A 25,135-nucleotide genomic window follows, 5' to 3' on the forward strand; every position below is an offset into this window, starting at 1 on the left:
CTGAGTCAGGCAGTGACTGATGCTTCATCTTCTACACTGCAGAGTTCAGCTGACAACCTCCACTGCTCTCGGCCCTCACCCTAGAGACAGCATTATCTGCACCTGTCAGGCAGCTCAGCCCTCACTACTTGCTAACCGTGACTTCTGCCAGTCGCCCTCTCCTCCAGGCCCACTGTCTCTCTATAAATAGCAGGTGTGGGACCATGACATCAGGTAGGCATCACATTCCAAGGCTCAGGGGAAAGTCGAGTCCTCTCCAGGCCAAGGATGAGCTCTGATCAGCAAAGTTCAAGCAGGTTCCATACAAGACATGCTTTTTCTTTCTTTCTTTCTTTCTTTCTTTCTTTCTTTCTTTCTTTCTTTCTTTCTTTCTTTCTTTCTCTCTTTCTTCCTTTTTTCTTTCTTTCTTCTTCTTCTTCTTCCTTCCTTCCTTCCTTCTTTCTTTCTTTCTTTTTTTCTTTTTTTGCTTTTCACAAGAACCACTCACAATGTACCCTGGAACAAACTGTTTGGCTAGTCCTAGTGGTGTGTAAAATCAGAATATTAATATTCCTCCACTATACTGGCTCCACTTGAAGAAACTCATTCAACGTACTAGAGTTAATGAGTTAGGGTGCTGGGCCCTAAACAATATAGAGACCTATTTCAACAACACAATCTTGTGATCACACACACTCTAGTTCTCCAAAAGCAGCGGCAGGCGGTTCTCTGAGTTTTAGGCCAGCCTGGTCTACATTCAGGCTATCCAGGGCTACAATGTGAAACACTGACCAAAAACAAACAAATCTACCCATCACCCCCTCCAAAAATACCCCAACCATTAAGAGTCATAACACTCAAAATGTATCTGACTTAGGGAGGAAGAAGACGGGAAATTTTGATCTCCATCCCCTCCGTTCTGTTACCTTACCCACACAATCCAGCTACCAAATGGCTCTCTGTGTACTGAGCAACTTGGTGCTTGGATTACTTTGGGATACCTTCATCACATCTACCTGGAATATAAAACTAACATCATTTAGGACTTCCTGACTTTAGTCTTGGTGAAAATGTATGACGATTAGAATATTATGGGATAGCTGAGGCAGAAAAGCGATGGTGTCAGATACCACGGTTAGAACACATGATGGTCACTAGACAGAGACGCTGGAGGAGCCTCTTCTCAGCGGCTGACCTGACATGAGGGAGTGGACACAGGTAGAGATGAAAGATAACAGAATATTGTAACTGGGGCCGGGGCAATGCTCTGGGTAAGTGCTTCATGCGCAAGTGCAGATCTAGCATCTACAAAAGCCAGGCTCAGTGACACGCAGGGGTGGGGCAGGCACATCCCAGGGCTTGCTGGCCAGCTAGTCTAGCTGAATTGGTAGGCTTCAAGGCTCAGTAAGGGACCCTGTCCCAATACATAAGGTGAAGAGCAATAGAAAAAGACACCCAGTGCCAACCTCTGGCCTCCACACAAACACAAACAGGTTGGCATACTCGTACACACACTTGTACACACAGAATCAACACACATACACAATGGAACTTTTCTGGGACGAAGGTGGGGGTCATACTGACTATAGATTTAAGTAGGTAGAGAAATCTCCTGACACAGTCAGCCAGACTTATTGCTATCTTCTTAAAGTTTGCCTAAAACCCATCAAGTCTGAGTCTAAGACCCAGGAGTCTGGGCTGAGTACCAGTTTCCCTTATGTACAACAAGAAAACCGATACTACTACATCTAGCTCATGGTGTTTGCCAGAATCCAAGAAGACGTGATGAAGGGCAGAGCTGTTGCAAACCGTGAACGCGGGATGGGACTGTATTTCTGTCGCTGCTGATTTTCCTTTTGAGATGGTGGCTGGCGTAGCCCAGCTCTGTAGAGAAGACTGGCTTTAGCCTCCTGACTCTCTGGCCTCTGCCTCAGAGAGCTGGGCTGCAGATATGCACCACATCCCAGATAACTGTGCCTCGCCCCCTCCCGCCCCGCCCTGGGGCCCAGGAACAAGCCCTCAACTGCTGAGCTGTATTTCTAACCTGCCTCCGTGTCTCATTCGGCCATTTTCATTCTGCTGTGTTTTAAACACTTCTGAAGGGCAGTTAATTTTGTTTTAAACCGAGGAAAAGAACAAACCAAGCTTTCAAACGGGGGGAGCCTGGCATTAATTTTTTAAGGTGATGAAAGTTGGCTGCTTCAGATAGTAATGAAGTTTGCTGCACAGTTGCACAATCCAAAAGCCACACAAGGGAGGCTTGAGTTCTGTACCTGGCCATAATCCCCATATAGACAGGTGATGAGAAGCTACCCACTGTGTGACTAAAATCAAGTTACAAGTCTGAGAGCCTCGGCCTTGTTTGATAAGAACTCATTTCCAAGTAACAGAACAGCCAACAGTGGGCTCTAGAACTCACTTTGGTGACTTGAGGTCACGGTGTATGATTTTATGGAGATGCAGATAATTCATCCCACTAGCAATTCCTGTGGACCAATCCACGAGCAACCGAGGTGTGATCTTTCTGCCAGCTCGCAAGACTTCGTAAAGCTGTCCGTGGGCACAGTACTCCATGATGATGCAGTAGCACGGGGCCTGGGTGCAAACTCCCCTTTGAAGAAAACATAGTAAGGACATGAAGGCTAATGGACACACACACACATCTGTATCTCGACATGAAAACAGGCTAATATACACATACACACATCTGTATCTCGACATGAAAACAGGCTAATATACACATACACACATCTGTATCTCGACATGAAAACAGGCTAATATACACATCTGTATCTCAACATGAAAACAGAGCTGTCCTATGGTCTAACAGAGATCTTGTGAACTGTTCTTTTCACTGTGACAAACTAGAAGCCCTCTGCTGTGACCAGGCTCCTAGCAACCGGAAATAACCGCTTTAGAACCGCTTCTAATAGCTACCTTCTCTTTGCCTGAGATTGCATGTGGAAGGCACAAGTGTTTCAGTGAAGGAAATGGAAGAGACAAGGTGGTCTCCATTTGTCTGTCTGCCAGAATTATACTCCCATTAACTTGTAACTTATTGGCTCTGGAAAAATTATAGTCAGCCACAGTGGTCATTTTCGTCAGGGCAACAGACGACAGAATTATGACAGTGGCTGTCCTCTGCACTCCAGCTGGTGCCACCTCTTCCCACCTTTCCCTGCCGTAAGGGTTCCCATGAAGGAACCAAAACCACATCTCACAAAACTACCCAAGGATTAACTGTTGCTTTCTTTGGGGATATGAGTCCAGTTAAGACTGATTGGTCACATGGCATCTTTCCTCAGGATAGTAGTTTCCCAGAGGAAGAGCCTTCAGGGCGGCTGGGGAAGTTGCTCCTAGGTTGAGGAAGGAGTTCTAAGTCCTCCGCGTTTACTGAAGCCTCTTTAGTTATACCAAACTATCTCCCAGGAATCTAAAATACAGTCAAACAGGCCAAAAGTCACTTCCCATCTTTTGTTCCACTTGAGCCACAATTCCTGTTCTTCATTCTCCCCTTTTAAAAGTCAGGTCCTTTCCCTTGTCCAGGCTGAAGGGATGGATGGCATAGAGACAGTTAAGGGAGTGGCTTAAGCAGCAGTGAGCACAGCTGAGCTCGGCACTTCCGTGGTACAGTGGTGAGCACAGTCGCCTTCCAGCTCCAGTGATTCCCACAAGTTTAACTTTGACTGGCTCTTCAATTAGGACCCTTCTTAAACTGTGGACTGTAACCCCATGTGGGGATACATACCTAAATGTAGGGGTCAGAAGTCATCTGGCAATGTTAACAGGTTTCTGAATGTCCGATGAGTAAAAATAATCCAAAAATCAAATGCACAGTGGATTAAATTAGTTTTATCTTGGGATTATGGAAAGATCTCCAGTGATTTTGGGGACAGCCCTGTACACACTTCTGTCATTTTGTACTATGGATTTGTGTCAGTGGTGTTCTCTGCACGGACAGCTATGAAGTATCAGGTAAATCTGAAAATGCTGGAGATACGTATACCACAGCACTATCCAGCCACGCTGTAACTCTTTACGTAGACCAGGCCAGCACATCCGTCTGACTGGCACGGAGGTTCCTTAGAGTTTAATAAATGGTGAAACCTTACGTACACTGGAGAACTGTTATAAATGAATTTTTCTATGATTCGATATTAGTAAATGCTTGGCTTATCTGGACAAAAAAGAGCTATAAACAGAGGGGTTTAAGAAACCCTGGTTTCACACACATACTTAACACAACTGCTCTGTGTAATGCGTGTACTCTATGATTGGATTTAGAAAGTCATGTTTGCACAGGAAAGGGATGAAGCAAAGCCCGAGGCTACAGTACAGAGGTGTACGTCTTCATACATTACTATTTAAGAAGGAACTCATAAATATATATTATACAGGGACCGGCTATACCACTTTTGATGCCAGAATTGCCTTAACTGAATTTCAGGGTGTTGTTTTGGATTACCGTGAGTGTCACGGCTCACTACTGTTAGCTATGCAGAGGGAGAGATTACTCCAGTGTGCCATTCTATGAGGCTGATGTAGAGTGTGTGACAGGACTTCCCTTAATCCCTCCCTGGCCCCTGTGCATACAGTATCAACAGTCCATTCCCCTGCAAGGTGAGCTCCTGGAGGGCACAACTTGGGTTTGATGGAACTTTAGCACTCTACCAAAGTCCCTAGTGCTGCGCTAAGCACATCAAGGGCCTTTGAAATATCTTCCGAAGCAGGAACTTACGTGTATACAATGGAGGAAGAAAACAGCTCTATTTCTCTAAAAATCAAAACAAAAGCACTCTAAAACCAGCCCCCGCCTGACAATGCCAGCCGACAACGAACACACGCGCAGACAGCCCGACAAAGCGGCTGTTGACCTACTTGAAGGCGATGATGTTGGGGTGCTTCAGCTTCCTCAGGTGCTTGATGTCCGTCTCATTTTGTTCTCTTACTTTCTTGATGGCCACCTCCTCTGCCCGGAATTTTCCCAGGAAGACAGCTCCCTGGGCTCCGCTACCCAGCCACTGCAGCTCTGAGATCTCCTCAAACGGCACTTCCCAAGTATCTAGGCGTGTGGGCGAGAAGCGAGCTCAGAACTTGTGAGGCCATTTGATGGGCCACTCTGAAAGTTCCAACTTTACCTCGTTTGGAGTGACCCTCTCCTCTAATTCCCATCCAAAGATGTGACCTTCCTTTGAGCTTTGGTACTTCTATGTTCATAAATACGCATTTTAACTGCTTCAATTCAACTCGGTATGAGCTCTCAGAGACTCCTCTAGAAACCCGGACTCTCCCGCACCCTCTTCTCCCCAGGTTAAGCCTCCTATCCAGTCATCTTCTTCTGTCTGCACACTCCATCCTTCCCCACTGCAGGTGCCTTTTCGTTCCTCTGAATGTCTTGTGTGGACAGATGATCAATGAATCCTCTCTGAATACATTGTCCCAACAAGTTGGCTGTGCAAACACTTCTCAGTGTTTACCCCTTACTGAGCATGAGGCCTCAGCAGGATATACTATAATCCTGAAAGACTGCACCTCGATCTTAATTACTTCCAAGGTGAGCCTTTCTGAAAGCCACATGATCAACTGGAAGATAAGTTAAATGCAAACTTGTAGAACAATGAAAGTCAAACACTTAAAGGGCTTTTTTAGGCAGGCATGGGTAAGAATTTGTCTAGGAGTCTGAAGTTCAGTGATGCACTTCTATATCCATCTCCAAGTTAGGAGACAACTTAGTCTGAGCCTGGACAAGCAGAGGCTCTGAGAACCAGCTGTGTCTTATTATGGAATTGGATTTTAGTTGGTTCTCTGAGAGGCAGAGAAGAAAGTGCTTCTAAAACAAATTAAGGCTAGGCATGGAGATACGTATCCATTAATCCAGCACTCTGGAGGCTGAGGCAGAAGGGCTGCTGAGAGTTAGAGGCCAGCCTGGGCTCCATAACGAGTCCAAGGACAGCCAGGGCTGCAAAGCTAGACCTTGATCCAAAAAAAAAAAAAACAAAACAAAAAGTTACAAATGAATAAATGAACAAAGTGCTGGGGTGTAGCTCAGGTAGAGCACAGTCTGTTGCATGTGGAGCTTTTGATTTGAGCCTTAGCAGGGCATGTACACACCCCTCCCCGATAACATGACCTCCACATGTTCCATCCCCTAGGGACATACACCATACACGTATACAAAACAAACAAATAAAAATGTCATAAAGTAAAAAATAAGGTAACAGACCACAATCGCTGTAATAGAGTTTATAATCACTAAAAGTACAACGAAGCTTCAAGCCAAAGGGATTGCTTAAAAAACATCAGCACATTTAACAATTACATATTACACAGCCATTAAAAATTATACTTGCTGAAGGGGTCTGGGGTATTTCTCAGTGCATATGCAGGGCACTGGGTTCAGTTCCCACTGCTGTCTCAAATCAGAAAACAAAAGATGCTGAAGAGTTACATTTCGGAAATGGAAAAACCTTCACAATATGAAGTAAGCATATGCCTTTTTCTTTAAGGGCTGGAGGTCTCCACGACCTTGAGCATGCCAGTGGAGGGCTCTAGCAGTAAGCTGAATTCCCAGGTCCCTATGTTTTCCCAGATAGGCTCTTAGTAAGTTGCTTATGCTAACCTTGAAATCACTATCATAGACCAGGAAGACTGAATTGAGATCTTCCTGCCTCAGGCTCCCAAGAAGCTGGAATTATTGGCATGAGCCACCAACTGCTATCACACAGACACACCCGTAGAAGCAGCTACAGTGGAACAGCAGAGGGAGGAGTGGGTACCAGCTGCCCAGGACCTGGTCCCACAGGGTGGATTCTGCACCCACTGTGGACCTCAAGCTGTGAGGCAGAGACATTTATTTCTATTGTTTTTGAGACAGTGTCTCATTATGTAGTCAAGCTGATCTAGAACTCACTATTGTAGACCAGGCTAGTGTTGAACTTATGATTTTCATTCATTGATCTTGTAAATACAAGGATTAAACATGCATCACCGTGTCCAGCCTGATACAGTCTTAAACTATTAATGATTATTATTCCTAAGATAAGGATGACAGACTATTTTACATTTTCGTGGTGTGTGAGTCATTCTCTTTGAGACAGTAATCTATTCACAACATCAGGGCATCTATACTTCTTTACCTCAACTCGAGAGTAGGAACATATGCTGCACAATGATGAGAATTTAAGACTCAGTATTTTTAAATGAGAGATTATAAGCTTCTCAGAATTGGTTAGTCTCTGTTCTCAAAGTGTGAGGCTGCTGTGCCCTTACTCCAAGACAAGAATTCCTTTTTATTACAATCTAGGGCAGTCCTACAGTCTCAAGGGATAGCGTGGTGCCAGTGTGAGTTAGTCTAGTGGCCATCAGACTTGTCTAGATTCGTATTTGTTGTTGTTGTTTTATAGGTGGCAGTCTCATTATGCTGCTTAGAATTGGTCTAACTGAGTTCAAGTAATCCTCCTGCCTCAGCCTCTGAATAGTTGGATTATAAGTACATGCTACTGCACCTGACTTTGGCCATCAGACTTTTTGATCCTATAAATTATCAGTAAAAAACCTAAACATCCTCACGGCATCAGTTATTCATGTTATGTATCTATACAGCTTTATTAAAATACTAGATATCTTCAAAGACTGTGAAATAGAAACCGCAAATGAGATAAATTAAATGGGAGCTCTGAGGCTTCTTTCTACAACCTCATGTGTGTACTCTACTCTATATACCATTAGGCTGGTTGACGACAAAGTCTATTTGGCTTCTAGTAAAAGGTGTGTATGACTTGATTCTGTTTGGAAAGCCTGTAGGACACTTAAACAGGGTGGTCACCTGACTTCACTGTGGGTGCACTCCTTAAGCGTTACCCAGTTCTGGGAGCGGTGGAGGAAGTGTGGGCCAAGAAGCTCTAGCTTACCTTGCTGCTGCAGTTTGTAGTCGGTGGAATACGCCTTCCCGATGATGTTCCACACGGGCCTGAGGCATCCAAACAGTCCTTCGAGAAACCCGCCGCCTCCACTGCCTGACCGGCTGAACTGAATCTTGATGTCTTCAGTCCCGTTAGTGCTCTCTCCATCCACCGTGCTGCTGTTCCCTGGGGACACTGTCATCTCCGATTCATCCTGCTCCCTTAGCTGAAGGACACTGTTCTCAAACTGGCCCCGGGAATCCTCACTTACACTGGTCAGCACTGTTGTAGAGACCGGGCTGCCCGTGATCTCCAGCAGCTCGGGCTGCATAGCCTTCTCCTGGGGGTCCTCGGAGAGCTTGGGTGAAGGGTGGTTTCCCATAGCTGCAAGTTCATTGTGCTCACTAGAGGTTTTGTTCTCGGTCAAGGGTAAGTGTGATGAGTAGGAGCAGCTCAGGTGCTCCTGAGGGCTGGCCATTGTGCCATGAGGGTAGCCCAGGTCCTGAGACGACACTCAGAGGATTATGGTGAGAGAGGTCTGATGCGAGAGGGGAGTCCAAACCCTGGAGGAAGAAAGAGAACGTGAGGCCACGCTTCCCTTAGTACTCAGACTGGGCCACTTCTGTTTGCTTACAACCGAAACACTGACACGGGGCTGAAGAGATGCTCAGATGTGCTTACTGCTCTTTCGGAGGACCTGGGTTTGGTTCCCAGCATCCACAGGACAGCTCACAACTGTCCAGTTCCAGGGGATCTAGTTAATGCTTACTTCTTCTGACTTCAATGGGCTCCTGCATGCACATGGTGAACCATACATACACTCAGGCAAACCACATAAACATACACTCAGGCAAACACACATATACATACACTCAGGCAAACACACATATACATACACTCAGGCAAACACACATATACATACACTCAGACAAACACACAAATACATACACTCAGGCAAACACACATATACATACACTCAGGCAAACACGCATATACATAAAAATAAATACATACTGTTTTAGAAACCACAGAAACAATGAGGAGGCTGGGCAGGTTTATTACACATAATGGAATGCAGTGCATCGGGGGAAAATAATACAGTCACTGCCGTGAGAAACTGTTCATGACATATTAATATAAAGAACAGTCAGGACAAGTATTTGACACAGGACTGACAGAGCATTTAAAGGACACTGACCACATAGTCAAGAAGAGAGACTGGAAGGGCCCACACAAAAACGAACAGTAGTTCCTAGCAGGCGGTTAGACTGAGAAGAGCCACGCAGTTGTGACTTCACAGTATCCCAGCATGCTCTACTCCCACTACCTCTTCTTTGGAGCCACGTTGTCATGTGACCCTCTTGCTTTCATCTCCCTTTATTACCATTTTAATCAGAAAAAAAAACCATTTTCCTTATCACCAGGGAAAATAGCTTGTTCTGATATATCCATACACATGACATATAGGCTATTATATGTGACAATCCATCTTTTCTCTTTGTTTTGGTGTCTGACATTGGCATCGTTTCTCCTCGGCAGCACTGGGTTCATAAACGTCGTAGGTTCATGGCAAAGCAATTCCTGAACAATAACTGTTCTTGCTATATTACACTCAGTCTCGGGAAATACAAGGAAGCCCCAGCTTTTGACCTACTCTTTGCTCTGATCTATCCACTAGAAACTCTGGGGGAGGACGGAACCTCTGCAAACAAAGATTTGCTCTCGATTAGTCAGAGTGACAAAACTCAATCTCAAACTTGTTGAAAGTAGGATAAGACTCGTGGAGCAGGAAACAAATGAGATCATGTGAAGCTGAAAGACTTCCGCACAGCAGAAGAAACAACCTAACATTGTGCAGAGACAAAGCCACAGAATGGGAGAAGGTATTTGTGAACTGTACATCGGGTGAGGGTTCATAGCTAGAATAGCTAAAGAACTCAATTCAATAGCATTGAAAATAATCTGACAAAATGGCAGTAAGCTTAAGCAGACAGAGTTTGGACAGTCAAGACCTCTATGAGAAAATGCGTAATGTCACATTATCAGGTTTGTGTAAGCCAGAACCACAAGGGGACAGCAAATGTGGGCAAGGGCTGACTGCTGTCAGTGGGCTGTGAATTAGCATCGTGATTGTAGGACACTGTATGGTGGACCTACAGACGTGGCCCAGCAGTCTGCTACTGCACAGAGGACAGGAAATCAGTCTGTCAAGGAGACCGCTGCGTCCTCACGTGTTGCAGCATTAGTCCCAAGACACAGAGACCTCGGTCTCCATCGGTGGAGGAGTGGATAGAGAAGTGTGATCTCTACACAAATATTGCATATGATGTACATTAAGCAGCCATAAAAGGATGATACACTATCATTTGTGACAACATGGATGGAACCAGAAGCCACTGTGTGAGAAAAATAAACCAATCTCATTGTAGTAAGTAAGACAGGACAGAGCTCCCCGGAGGAAGTGAGGATGAGGGCTCACAGTGAATCGTGAGCTAGGCCATTAAGAGAGAGGGGGGGTCAGGGGCCAGAGAAGAGAGAGAGGTAGAAAGGTGACCCTGATTGGATGAACAGTATGTGATTGCCTCTCCTATTAGACGGGTCACCAATTTTGTCCATGTTGTCTTCAAAGAATCACCAGTCCTGGGCAGCTGAAATGGCTTAGCAAGCAAAGGCTCCTGCCACCAGCTGACAGATGACCTGACTCTATCTCAGGAGCTACATGATGGATGGAGGAAACTAACTTCTGCTGACCTCACACATCTACTGTGGTGCATGAACCCATGTGAATACATACACACCAACACACACACGCACACACACCAACACCATAAAAAAGGATGACTAATCCAATAAAGATGACCTCGGTCTATTCAGTTACTGACATAAATCCAATAAAATGCCACTAACCAAGGTGGAAGTGTGTTTGTATCCCTCCCTTGGGAAGGCCACTTGGGAGTTATTCTCACTTTTTTTCCCTTTTATTGAAATTTTTTTTCACTCAATATATTCTGATTACTGTTTCTTCTCCATCCATTCCTCCCGGTTCCTCCACACCTCCCCTCCCATCCAGATCCATCCCCTTTTTGTGTCTAGTTAGAAAACAAACAGGCACCTAAGGAATAATAAGAAAATACAATACAATAAGGTATATCAAAAACAAATTAGAAGATGACAAAAACAAATAATAATCTCACTTTCTTTGATAATTTACTTTCATTTCCTGATGGAGGAAGGTCATTGGTTAAAAAATAAAGAAACTGCTTGGCTGGCCCTCATAGGTTAAAACATAGGTGGGAGGAGTAAACAGAACAGAATGCTGGGAGGAAGAGGAAGTGAGCTCAGAGGCCATGCTCCCCTCTCCCGGGCAGATGCCATGGAGCAAGCTGCCAGGTCAGACATGCTGAATCTTTCCTGGTAAGACTGATGCTACACAGATTATTAGAGATGGGTTGATCGGGATATGAGAATTAGCCTGTAAGGGCTAGAGTTAATGGGCCAAGCAGTGTTTAAAAGAATACAGTTTGTGTGTTATTATTTCGGGTAAAGCTAGCTGGTCATGGGAGCTGGGTGGCAGAATGCAGCCCCGCAGCTCCCACAACAATTTCCCTCACTCCTTTCCCCCAAGTCTTTATTCCTCATTATGTTAACACAAGACGATGTGAACTTGAAAGCCACTGGGTGAGGGGACTCTGGCTGAAGCAGGATGGAAAGCAGGAGAAAATATGGGAACCCAAGAAGGAAAAGGAGCTCCCTCACCCTGGGATCCAGCTGAGGCCTCTTCCAGCAAAGAAGCAAGAGTTTCAGAGTGATTACCAACTATGCAAAACCCTGCTTCTTTCTCAGTCACTAGCCTGAGACTTTCTAGGAAACTCCCTAGGAAGCTACCAACAGTAAGGGCACCACTAAGCCTGTGCCAACCTACCGCTCCTGGTTTCACCTTTATGTGCCACTCATGGCATTCTGGAGCTGCTTCAGTTATCCCTCTTAACAAAAGAGAGAAGAGAAAAGTCTCTTAGCAACCCTGCGAGATGTAACTTGAGAGCCCCCGAAATGTTATATATGGGTAATATTATGACAATTAATTACTTTCCCTACTCTCCCTCGGGAAGTTACATACCCACACTTGGATGCATCTTTTTTTCTGAGTGCCTCTTTCACCAACTCTTGTACGAAAACAGCTTCACCAAAGTCTCCAACCATGCCTCACTTCCCTGGCTAGTCTGTCTTCATTGTCAAAACGACCAACCCGGGTTAGGCCTGACTTAAAGTCTCTAATAGTCTAGAGCATTCCTTGGGATGCTGAGGGTGAGCAGGTGGGACCGTGTCTGTCCTTTCAGTGCTGACATGGTGACAGCTCGCCACCTGCACCCTGGGACTCTCAGTAAAGCTCACTGGGACCAAGGAAAAGACCCTATTGCCCTTAAAGATGCAGCAGCAACTGGTACCAGATGGTCCTGAGCACATGCAGAATCCAAACTGGAAACGGCTGTAAGAATCAAGAGGAGAGCACTAGTAACCAGATGGACAGAATCAAGGATATTCTAAAGAACAGTGCCCCTCACTTTGGCTGTCGGACTCCTGAAACAACGGCCCCCAAGAAATGGAATTCTTATGCGAGGAGGAGAAAACGGCTAAAGCCCAGGGTCAGGCAGAGGGGAAATTTGTTCCCCAGAGGGAGACTTGCAACCTGTCAGAGGATCTTGCAGGAGAAACTGGAGCTAAGATAATGATGGGTTAGTGACGGTGGGTCAGTGGACAGGACCACACCCTGACCGGAATTGCTTAGTTGTGTGCAACTCTGGCTCTTTACTTAAACCTGTGCATCATGCTAGGACCCTGAAGGTGAATTTAGAGCATGAGTGAGAGTCAGTGGATCTCATTGTCCCTCTTCTTGAAGTGGCCACTCTGACTGGGTTTGTGCCCCCTCCCCCCCGCTTCTGCCTCTGTCCCCCTGTCTCACTCACGCTTGCTTTTCATTGCTAATTTATCTCTGTAATTGGCTTTCTGAGGCCAGCTGAGCCTGTCCGGTTAGGGATGCCAGGCCTTAATAACTCTGCTACTACACTGGAGAGTATGGGGGAAGGAGAGATGGAGACAGGTCAGGGTGGTGCACACCAGCAATCCTAGCACCTGCAGGTGGAAGCAGGAGGTCAGGAGTTCAAGACCAGCCTGGACTACATGAGGCCCTGTCTCAAAAAGAAAACAAAACAGAACAGAACTAAAAGTATTCTGGGCCAGGGAGGTGCAGCAGGAAAGAGCTTGTCTAGAAGCTTGATGCTGAGACCAGGTTGCCCTCTGCTCTAAGTTACTCCACATCGTGGACACGGTAGTTCTCCTGGCCGAGTCTTGCCCTCTGACACTGACTCCATTTTAAGAAGATGAGTGCACACCCGGGTAGACATGCAAACCACACCATGTGGCCGGTGGCACCCATGCAGCACAGACTGAAAAGTGACTTCTCCCTGGGAGTAGAAAGGGCGCTGTCTTCTACACTAATAGGGATGAATGAACGGAGACTGTTAATGGCATAGGAAAGCTATCAGGGAATCAGGACCAAGGACTTACTGAATACACTAGACCAAGGAAAGGGTGCAATTCCCTCCCTGGACTGCACGAAGCTGGGGTAACTAACGCTGCTGTGGCAACAGCCTTGCTGACCTGCCATCAAACACCTGTGATCCCTGAGAGACCGCCCAGCTGCCCTGGGACTTCAGCTCTGCGTGGCCTACTGTCTCAGTCTGTACAACCGCTGTCTGCCTGTCACATCCGCCCAGCGTAACCTGCCACCTATCCACCCACCTGCTCCCTTTTCTGCATTTCTTTTGCCTCTGCAGCTGGACTCCACTCTCCAGCTTCACTAGCAAATCTGTGACCCAAAGTGGCCTGACCCTTCCCTGTGAGCATCTAGAATGTGCTAGAAGCCAACACGCAAAGATGACCCTACTTCACAGAAGTGAAAAAACCAGACCCCAGAGATGAATGAGATGGTGCTTATCTTGAATCAAGTAAGTACTCTCCCAGAAGAAAGAGGCCATTTGGGGACAGAGGCCCGAAGGTGTTAAACTCTGGTCCCCGTGAAGGAAGTGCAGGAATTCAAAGCTGGGAAAGCATGAGCGAGTGCAAGGAGCAGGAGGTCTGTGGGTGAGAACAGAAGATCCTGGAGAGCAGCTGTGACCACAGAGGCTGACTGACAGGCCAGACTTCAGTAACCAGAAAGGTTGGAAGGTGGTGGGTGACGGGCACTGCACAGTCTACGCCGTGAGACTCACTCGCACTTCACTCTGCAGGAAGGAATCCACACACACTGCTAGTGGTTGGTTCGCTCTGCACTAACCTTCATTCTAGCTGGCTCCTAGAATGTCTATTCAGAACAAGTTTGGCTCTGAGGCCTAGGTGTTTCTGCTGCTCCAGAGACTAAGGAGAAAGGCATCAACACAGTAAGCCTGAGACAAGACTGACCCCTGCCTGATTGAACTGGAAGGCCACCGAGTGCCTTTGTCTTTCCTTGCTGTCTAATCTGCTGGCTGAAGAAGGCATGAAGACAGATCTTCAGGATGCTGGTGCAGGCTTCTCTGCTAACTGTTGGGTCTTGAAATAAAATGCAGCCTAAAGAGTCAACCCCTGCGTGATGGGCAACAGGGCTCCTTACACAGCCAAATTATCTTGGGTCATCTTTGGCCCCCATAATAGCCACTTATTGCCCATCTCTGTGTGTGATCTAACATTTTTGTGACAGGTAAATCCTTTGGAAAGTGTGAACAGACCCCAAAGCTTAGAATGCTGTTGGGTAATATCCAAGGCCTACAACAGAGATTTCCTGATAGTTTTCCTATGCCATTAACGGTCTCCGTTCATTCATCCTGATAACTGTAGAAGACAGAACCTTTTCTACTTCTAGGGAGAAGTCGCTTTTCAGTCTGTGCTGTAACCAACCTAGTTGATGTTTCCACTGATGTACTTGAAAAGGGTATGTATGGCTTTCCTTGTCCTGTTACTAATTACTACACTTGAACAGGGAGTTTAGGGTGATATAAGTCTGTCCCTAGACCATGGTCACTCATGGTTGGCTCCAAAACAAACTATCTCTTATCCCCTTTGAGGAGAGAGCTATTTCTTGCATCTACAGAGGAAAGCATGAATCAAGACAGGGATGAAAGACTATGGAGTAGTGAGAAACTTCAAGTGGCTGGGATGTAGTTACATCATGTGCACAGAGAGAGATGCAGGAGGCTGGGATGTAGTTACATCATGTGCACAGAGATGGATGCAGGAGGCTGGGATGTAGTTACATTATGTGCACAGAGAGAGATGCAGGAGGCTGGGATGTAGTTACATTATGTGCACAGAGAGATGCAAATGGGCAGACAGGGATTAGAATGTAGGGAGCTCTGGATTTTAACATGGAGGTGGTGAGTGTCTCTGCATTACCCTCTGTTGGAGAACTGTGGATAAAAATTGGCTTTTTAATTATTTTCTCAGTCTTCTAATGAGGCCCAGATTTTAATCCCCTTTGAACTTTCCATCACCTTATATCTGTGAATGAGTGAAAATATCCGATCCTCTGAACTTTCATCCATCCATCCACGCATCCATCCATCTATATACTTATTGAGCTATCACATGCTATGTTGCATATTAGGCATTAATAAATGGTATATGTGTTCCTACCCTTATCTTATAACTTAGAGAGCAATATAAATAAATAATAGCAACATGGTGGGATACTCTACACAGATACACACATTGTGCGGTGGGAGCTCGGAGAAAGGACAACACCAGATGTATCCAGAGATGCCATGGAAACAGTTGCTTATCAGGAAAAAAGCTCAGCATTCTAGGGGCGTCAGGGGAACACAAGGGACAACTCTTAGAAAAAGAAGGTCAAGATCAGACTATGGTGGACCTATGTGACAAGCTAAACCTTTGGGATGTGACCCATAAGACAAGAGACGGCCACTAAGGAATTTAAGCATAGGCGTGAAACGGTCAAACTTGTAAATTAAAATCACATTAATGGAAGTAAAACGTGAGTTGGAAGAGAAAGATTGAAGGTCTGCTTAGGAGGCAGAGTTCAAAAAGAGAATGGGGGCCTGAACCAAGCAGTAGTAATAGCGATGGAAGGAAGGGCACCATGGTTCACTTAAAACAAACAAAAAACTACTGTCTGTATGTGGACATGTGTGCTGGTGTTTCTATGTGGGCAGGTGATCATTTGTGCATGTACACATGTATGAAAGTCAGAGAACAATCTTGGGAGTCATCCCTCAGGCACTATCTTCCTTGCTTTTTGAGACAGGGTCTCTTGCTGGGAACCCAGTCTGAGAATTAGATTAAATGCCTGACCAGCAAGCTCCAGGGATGTGTGTCTCTGCCTTCCCAGGACTGGGATTACAAGCATGTGCCACCAGCCCTGGCTTTTTTACAGGGATTCTAAGGATTGAACCCCAGTCTTAAAATTAGTGTGGCAAGCACTTTACTGAATGTGCTGCCCCGTCAGCCCCCAATGGCTAATTCTGATTGTCCCTTGATTGCATTGCTGACACTAAGTACATTAGTGATACGCATTTGGGGGTTTATTGGTCTGGGTATCTCTAGAGAAGTCTGACTAAGAAGAAAGACCATTCCTGAGTGTGGGTATTACCATCCCATGGGCTGGCGTAAGCAGGTGAGCACCAGCACTCCCCTTCTTCTGCTTCCTGATATGCCCACATGTGAGCCAGGAGCCGTCCATCACACGGGCACAAGCTGGTCCTGCCAGCAGAGCTTCCCAACCACAATAGAGTATTAATCCTCCATCATGAACACAGATAAACCTTTCTTCCCTTTAATTACCTCTCATCAGGTTTTTGATACAACAGTGGGAAAAGCTACTAATGGAGACAGGAAAGAGGGAAAGAGGCAGGATTGGAATTAGACCTTACATGCAAAGAATGTGGGGGAGATTGAAACACATAAAAGAACCATGTAGGAAACTGTGAGATACCATGAAAAGACCAAGTCTTTGAATTATAGGCATAGATGAATGAGAAGAATCCCAAGACAATGGCATGGACCAGATATTCAAAAGACCATAGAAGAGAATTTCCCCAAATTAAGAAAAGATATAGGACAGGAGAGAGGGCTCAGCTGTCAAGAGATCTTGCTCTTGCAGAGGACCTGGGTCCAACCACAGGCAGTTCATGACCATCCGTAACTCACATATATAAATCTTCAGAAAATTAAGTAAAAAATAAAACACATGTACTTTTAATCAGGATATGCCATATGAGAAAAGAAATCATTTCTAATAAAAAGTGGGGAAAAAGAAAAGATATAATCATAAAGATACAAGAAGCACACAGAACACCAAATACATAGGATCAGAAAAATAATCTCCGTTCCTTCCTGCTCCTGGAGGTTGCTCAGGACATGTGCTCAACTATGTTCATAGCAGCACTATTTGTAATAGCCAGAACCTGGAAACAACCTAGATGCCCCTCAACCGAAGACTGGATAAAGAACATGAGTACTACTCAGTGGTTATACATAATGACATCTTGAAATTTGCAGGCAAATGGATGGATCTAGAAAAACATTAAGTGAGGCAACCCAGATCCAGAAAGACAAATATAATATGTACTCAATAAGTGGCTTTTAGACATAAAGAAAAATTTGCTTTTTTCTTTGCTTTACAAACCCAATCTACAACCCCAGAGACCAATCCCACAACCCTGGCCTACAATACACAATCCCAGAGAACCTAGAAAACAAACAGGACCCTAATAGAGACATACATGGATCTAAATAGGAAGGAGAAAAAGACAAGATCTCCTAAGTAAATTAGGAGCATGGGGTTACAGGAAACGGTAGAAGGGGAGAGAGCAAAAAGGAAGGGGAGCAGAGAAAAGTGTATAGCACAATAAAAACAATAAAAAAACCCCATTCATGAGATGGATCTGATTAAAAAAAAAAAAAAAAGACTTGTTCCCAGTGATCCACCTCTGCCAGCCAGCCCCATGTCACAAAGTTCTGCAGCCTTCCCCAAACAGGACCCGATGTTTAAGCATATGAATCTGTAATGGGACATCTTATAGTCAAATAATAAAAAAACTCCATTGCATATCATAGTCAAAACACCCAAAATTCAATTCAGAACAAACACATGGTGCTGAAAGTTGTAAGAGAAAAACCACAAATCACATAAAAGGGAAATCCATCATAATCACAGGTGATTTATTGATGGAATTTTAAAGGTCAGACATGCCTCGAGCGACATACTCCAAGTTCTAAAAGACCATGGATGCTAACTCGGACTACTACTATACCTACCAAAACTCTCTGTTACAGTTGAAGGAGAAAGAAAAGCTTTCCATGATAGAAACAGCCGCAAAAAATTCCTATGTACCCGCCAGTCCTACAGAGAATACTAAAAGCAACACCAGACTGAAGAGAAGAATAAGCCTAGCCAAGAGGATACAGAAAGAAAATCAATGAAGCTGAAACACAAAATAAGCCAAGAACACAAAAGACAACAATCAACATGCATCTTCCAAGAATAAATTAAAAAATAAATTATTTTATTTTATTTTTTTAAAAAATTGCCTGCAACTCAATCAAAAAGCATCAGAATTAAATAATACATCAAATGAACCTAACAGCTGCAGAATATTACCCAAACATGAAAAAGTATAAATTATACCCAACAGCTTATAGAAGATTCTTTAAAACAGACCACATCTTAAAGCACAAAACAAAATTTTAAAAATTTAGTAAAAGAGAAACAACGCCATGTTTCTTTCTGACAATGGTGTTACAGAGCTTGAGACCAATGGCATACAGATCTCCGGTGTATACACAAACCCACAGAGACTAAACAACTCGTCACTGAGTGATGAATGGCTCAGAGGTCTAGAAAGAAGATGGAAAATTCCTGGAATCAGATGAAAATGAAAACAACACAGCAGAACTCTGGTCACACTGAAAGCAGCCCTAGGAGGGAAACCTACATAGCTCTCAAGTCTACAGTAACAATCAGGAAGGGCACAAATAAGTGACGTAATGAACAAGAACGAACTGGAATTCAGTGTTTGGGAAGATGCTAGAAGACCCGAGCCAGAGTCCATGTAGCCACAGCCATCACCCATCTGCAAAGGTGCTGAAAACACACCTGAGAAAAAACAACATTTTCAACAAATGATACAGGGAAAACTTGTTATCTACACACAGTAGAATGAAGTCACACCATATGTAGCACCTGTTACAAAAATCAGCTCCAGATGGAGCAGAGACCCAATGTGAGCGGCCAGAGGACGCAGGTATAGAGAAGGACTTTCTCACGAGGACTCCACTCTCCCAACAGTCAAGTCCAGCAACTGAATATGGAACCTCATAAAACTGAAACATCCCGTACAACAAGAAACAAAGCAACCGAGTGAAGAGGAAGCCCCCAGAGAGGGAGAGAATCTTTGCCATCTCTGCCCTGGCAGTGGGACCAGGATCCCTCCCTGGTGCGTGAACTGGCTTTTTGGACCCCATTCCCTATGGTGGAATGAATGCCTTGCTCAGCCTTGATGCCGGGGAGGAGGAACTTAGTCCTGCCTCAACTTAATGTGTCAGGCTTTGTTGACTCCCATGGGAGGCCTTACTCTTTTGGAGAAGTGGATGGGGGCGGGGAGTAGGGGAGGACAGTAGGAGGGGTGGGAGGGGAAACTGTAGTTGGTATGTAAAATGAATAAAAAATTAAAACAAAACCAACCAACAAACAAAAAATGTTATATAAGTGTATGTGCATACATATATAAATAATTGAAATGAAGTTATGCCACTGGGATGCTAATGAGCCATAGGCTAATAAAACCCCCAGAGTTAGCCATGAAAGTTCTCCCTTTGGTCGTTGGTCAGAGGCGTCCAAGAGACTCCCAGACTCCGTAGACTTTTGCCATTGCCCTTGAGGGCCTGAACATGAATGTTAGACTCCACTCCTGAATACTCCATACTCTCTGGACATAGGACTTGGAGGAATCGAGCTGGACATTCAGGGATTGAAGTTCACCCCAGCTGCCCTCGATGCAAATCAAGTCTTGCCTGCTGGCCAGAGGCAAGGCTGGGATGAGCCTTCCCTTTTCCTCCTGGTTCCTTCGATTAGCCTGGCTGCTTGTTAGAGAAATAAGCAGCCATGATACCACCAGTACAGATGCCAAGGGAAACAGCAGCTCAGATCTGCTCCAGCTGGACCGAAGGTGTGCTGAGGAGACACAGGACCAGCACAGGGGTGAGCTTGCAGCTCTCCACAGCAGCGCAGGCCGCTTCGTGGGGTTCAGCGCTCTCTGGCGGCCGGCAGACCCGAAGCCAGCCTCCCTGTGTGCACCGGCCTAACAGGTGTCCCTTGTGCTCCTGGAGAATGCCAGCGCCAACACGAAGTCACAAAGGCAGGGAAATTGACAGGCGCAAACAAAGGGGAGGAAAAACCATCACCATGACTATATTCAAATGCGATCAGAGCTTTATTTCAGAAGAGTGTAGGAAGATAAAAATATCTAAATCCTACCTGTTTGCGTGTCCGCCCACCCACTGCCGCTGCACAGGGAAGAGCTGGCAAGCAGAAGGCGACAGGAAGCCGCAGCCCTCTCTCCCTCTCGCTGTCCTGTCATTTGCTCTTTCAGTGGGGACTCAGCGTCCCTTTCTCTCTCCAAGATTTTTTCAGGCACTTTCTTGGGAACCAACTGCTTTGTTGTTGTTGGGTTTTTTTGTTTGTTTGTTTGTTTTGTTTTTTGTTGTTCCAGTCGGGGTTTCTCTGTAGCTTTGGACCAGGCCAACCCTCAAACTCACAGAGATCCGCCTGCCTCTGCCTTCTGAGTGCTGGGATTAAAGGCGTGCGCCACCACCACCCAGCTGCTTTTTTGTTTTTTTATTCATGAAAAATCAACATTATCATTTAATAAAAGGAAGGGGATAAAGCAAAAATTTTTAACACATTGACAGGCAAATGGAAAAGATGCGGAATGCCAGGGCTTTCCACCTGGACACGGCACGGAGGGGCTGTGAGCTGTCACCAGCTTCAGGCTCTGTCTGCAGGAGCACACGTGGTACCCTTCCCTGCCTTGGGACACACTTCCGCCCTGTGAAATTTCTGGCCTCAAAAGGAAGAAGCGGTTTGTACACAAAATGAGTAGGCCAGGGTTAGACAGCACAGCTGCACACTTGGCAGGCAGCTACCAATTTCTGGAAATTACCTTGGCTTTGTGCCAACATCCCAGGATGCAAGTGTAGAGAGACAGAAGAAAGAGGCAAGGTAGTCAAATGGACGTCCTAGGTCACACATTTTCCCCATGTTGCTAACAGAGGATAATGTTGTTAATTAAGCTCAGAATTTCACTTTTATTTAGTGAGTAGGAATAAATCAAAGTTTTAGAAAATTCAGCCCCACAAATAAAGTCTTCAAAATTGGACATAAATATAAACAAGTATGATCAAAATTGAATAAAAATTTAAACTAAACATTATTTTTGAGAGCTATTGATGAGTGATGAGCTCTTTCCAACCAATCTGGCATTATCTTATTTATTTATTTACTTATTTATTTATCCCCCCCTCCTTTTCTTCTTTAGACAGGGTCTCACTATGTAGCTCTGGCTGTCCTAGAACTCACCATATAGATCAGGCTAGCCTCTAACTCACAGAAAGCCCCCTGCCTTGGCATCCCCAGTGTGGAATTAAAAGCAAAAACCACCATACCCAGCTCCATGCAATTTATACTGATATCAAAATCTTAAGACTGTAAGACCGAAGGCCGGGAGGAAGAGAGACCTGAATTCATATTTATTCACCACCATTTTCTTTTCTTGGCATGCTTGGGTGGGGTTTTTGTTGTCTGCTGAGCTGGTTGGAATGTTTGTATTTGTTTAGGCATCTCAGGCTGGCCTAGAATTCACAGTTCTCTGGCCTCAGTCTCTGGGATGCTGGGCTTCTAGAAACACACCACTATGCCTGGCTAACCAAATCTAAAATAAAAAGATACATACTCAACAGACATATAAAATCAAGGGGAATAAAGGAAGAACCAGGGAATACCAGTAAGATTTTCTTTTAAAAATGAAAAAAAAAACTATGAAGAAGAAAAGCCAAGCTCAATCCATTGCCGGAGAGGAGTAGCGAGGTGGGCTTATGAAACGCACCTGAACTGACAAGGGAGACAGAGCCAGCAGCTCAGAGGCCAGAGGAGAGACACAGGAAAGAGGAAACCCAGATACTCGTAACTTCTCTCCATATTTAATTTCCTTTGTCTTTAACTACGGCAGCTATTTTTATACTCTAGGTTTTAATAAATCACAAAATGCAAGCAAGTTTAAAGCAGCTATGCTATTTGAGAGAATATGAACATCCAGTCGTTCTGATATTTGAGAGGAGAAAAAATAATTTCCATAGTTTTATCTTTGATATGTTTTAAATTAGATTATTTTATTAATTTAAGAAAATATCTCTAGGAAAACACTGCTCATGGGAAAAGACAATTAGATATATTTAGCATCGTTATGGAACACGTGAGCTCTGGGCTCAAGCTTTCTGGGCCACTCGCTCGTCTTGGTTCCTGTGCTTCTGTGTAAGGCTCTAACGAGGGATAAAGACGGCGACACAGCATGCCTGGCTTGCACTTGGTGCTGAATCAATAAATTGTTATTTATACTTTAATTCATAAGTGCTGAATTCTAAAATAAGGAAGCGTGATTATGTGTGTGTGTGCCTGTGTTTATGTGAGTGTGTGTATGTGCACGTGTGTGCGTGCACGTAAGAATGGCCTCAAATTTAGATGCTCTGTCTCTGCCTACTGCATGCTGGGATTGCAGCTACCATGCCCAGTGGGAATTGCTTATCTAGCTATATAATTAAGAATAAGCTCAGATGAGGCCATGGGGTTCCTAAAACCACATTTCACTCCTTGTGTGTGCCCACGCTCACACCTACAGGCTCCAGGGACTGTGTGGAGGGCAGAGGACAGCTTGCTGGAGCTCAGTCTTTTCTCCCGTCATGTTAGTCCTGGGCATTGCATTCAGCCTGCAGCAGGAGCCTTTGCACGCTGAACCATCTTGCCAGCTCAAGAATATGAATTTGAAACCAAAATTGTCTTTAAGTCACTGGAGAAAACAACCTTGAGGCAGTCACAGAGAATGATGTTTGCATTTTAAAGTGAAAAGACCATTTGTTCCCAAGCAGTTCCGCAGATCAGACTCCCAGAAACAAGCACTGAGCTACTGCAGGGTTCATGGACCCTGGACCTGGGACCACGCTGACCATTCCTGGAGTCTCTATGCCTTTTTTAGTTTGAAAAAGGAGACAATTTGAAGAATTATAAATGCTGAGAGATTAATAACTCCCTTAGTGGGATATGTAATCTGATGATAAGAATAAAAACACTTAACAGTTTCTAATAAATGCCATGTTGTCAGTATGTACTACATTACACATTTCTTTGCAGACTAAGGATGTTTCTCAGGAAGGAACCGCAGTCTAGTCAGACTGATCTAGTGAAGGTAGCTTTGGGGGCTCTACATAATCACTTTTCTGAATTCAGATTACCACTGTCTATATGATAAACGAGTAGCCACAGCAGGAACTGTCATTTACCTTTCCGGAGGGCCCTACAGAGTCCACTGCCAAAGATGCACTGGCCAAAGCTAGAAATGCAAGCTGCAGAGCCGAGTCCATGCTGCCAAGGTATCTCCGGACCTTTTGGTTTGCAGGGAAAACTGAAACTGGTGTCAGTCACTGACTATATAGATGTGGGTGTCCATTAGGAAATGTCCTCTTCTACCTTAGTGGATGTATGGGGAAAATACCACTTACACCGATGCTGGTAATGGCTATGAAGTCAGGAGCTGGCTCTAGGGAGGTTGTGGATAACGTGCTGCTTAGCAACAACTGTCTGGGCATCCTTTCCTAGGGTCCAACTGGGTAAGTGCAGTCATCATCTCCCATCAAGAAAAGGTCTCTTTGCAACAGATGGAGACCATTAAAAAAAAAAAAACCCACAACCAATCAAAATGCAGAATTGTAGAAGCCTGTTCCAACTGGCACCCCTAAAATGCAACTCCTGCTGTAAGACTCAGGGTCAACAAGGATTTTGCTGTGAGATTGTGTCTTCTAGGGAAGTCAGAAGCTACACCCATAGTTTCAACATTACTGCCTGTGGTAGTCTGAATGTACTTGGTCCCCATAAACTCATAGGGAGTGGCACTACTAACTGGTGTGGCCTTGTTGGAGGAAGTGTGTCACTGTAGGGTGGGCTTTGAGGTCTCCTTTGCCCAAGTTTCACTCAGTGTGACATTCAGATCACTTCCTGTTGCCTGTGGGATCATAATGTAGCTCCTTCTCCACTCTCAGCTCCTTCTCCAGCACCACATCTGCCGGAATGCCATCATGTCCCGACATGATGGTAATGGACTAATCTCTGAACTGTAAGCCACCCAGTTAAATGTCTTCCTTTATAAGAGTTGCCGTGGTCATGGTGTCTCTTCACAGCAATGGAAATCCTAAGACACTGCCTAAACATGGTCTGAACAAGAACAACACCACTAGACAAGCTAACATGGAAGGGCAGAAACCCAAGAGGCTAAACCCTCAAAAAAGAGCTCCATGCAACTAAGCGGTTCTGAGAAACAGTCTTCCTCGGGGAAGAGCACACCAACTGGTTATCCAATGCCAAATTCTCAGCTCTGAAAACACTCACACATGTATCATTATACAGATTGAGCAGGCTGTGTTTATGCATTGAGGAGTGTGTGCATACGTGTGTGAGTGTGTGTGTATACATATGCGAGTGTGTACGTTTGTGTGTGACAGCAAGGAAGGGAAAAGGAGGCCATAAATTTGAAAGAGAGCAAGGGGCAGGATGCATGGGAGAATCTGAAAGGAGGAGATGGAAGGGGAAAATGGTATAATTCTATTATAATCTCAAAAATGTTTTATAAAGCTCTGTCTGGCACTACTATTAAGAGCATGACTCCGAGCAGGCGACAAAGGAGGGAAATTGCACTTCTCTCACCAAGCCACTGCCAGGCGTTCTGACTGCTCAGTGGGGCAGCGCAGCCTGACTCAGGCAGGAAGGTGAACGCAGGCCACCGTGCTCTTGCATTGTGCCGGGCGGGGCTAGTGCCAGAGTGCACACTAATCTACAGGGCCCCATGGGAACACACAGTTACGGAGCCAGTGGAACCAGCGATGGGTCTGCACTGCCACTGGGCAGTCCACCCCACACTCAGCCCGCAGGATGCTATCAAAGG

The 25,135-nt window shown here is 45.1% G+C and overlaps 1 protein-coding gene across 4 annotated transcripts in view; it reads right to left on the reverse strand.

Annotated features, from left to right (window-relative positions):
• Map3k13 (mitogen-activated protein kinase kinase kinase 13) overlaps positions 1 to 25,135 on the reverse strand; it is a 119,227-nt gene that overhangs the window by 24,794 nt on the left and 69,298 nt on the right. For all 4 annotated transcript variants that reach the window (XM_050146263.1, XM_050146264.1, XM_050146261.1 and 1 more), the window contains exons 2-4: positions 7,890 to 8,443; positions 4,858 to 5,041; positions 2,399 to 2,590 (exon numbers count right to left, since the gene is read on the reverse strand). In XM_050146263.1, coding sequence (XP_050002220.1) covers positions 2,399 to 2,590; positions 4,858 to 5,041; positions 7,890 to 8,358 — 845 coding nt within the window. In that variant the 5' untranslated portion in view covers positions 8,359 to 8,443. The remainder of the gene's footprint in view (positions 1 to 2,398; positions 2,591 to 4,857; positions 5,042 to 7,889; positions 8,444 to 25,135) is intronic.

This window comes from Alexandromys fortis, unplaced genomic scaffold (genome assembly GCF_014885135.2).
Source record: "Alexandromys fortis isolate MF-2015 unplaced genomic scaffold, M_Fortis_MF-2015_v1.1 scaffold_56, whole genome shotgun sequence".
NCBI lineage: Eukaryota > Metazoa > Chordata > Mammalia > Rodentia > Cricetidae > Alexandromys > Alexandromys fortis.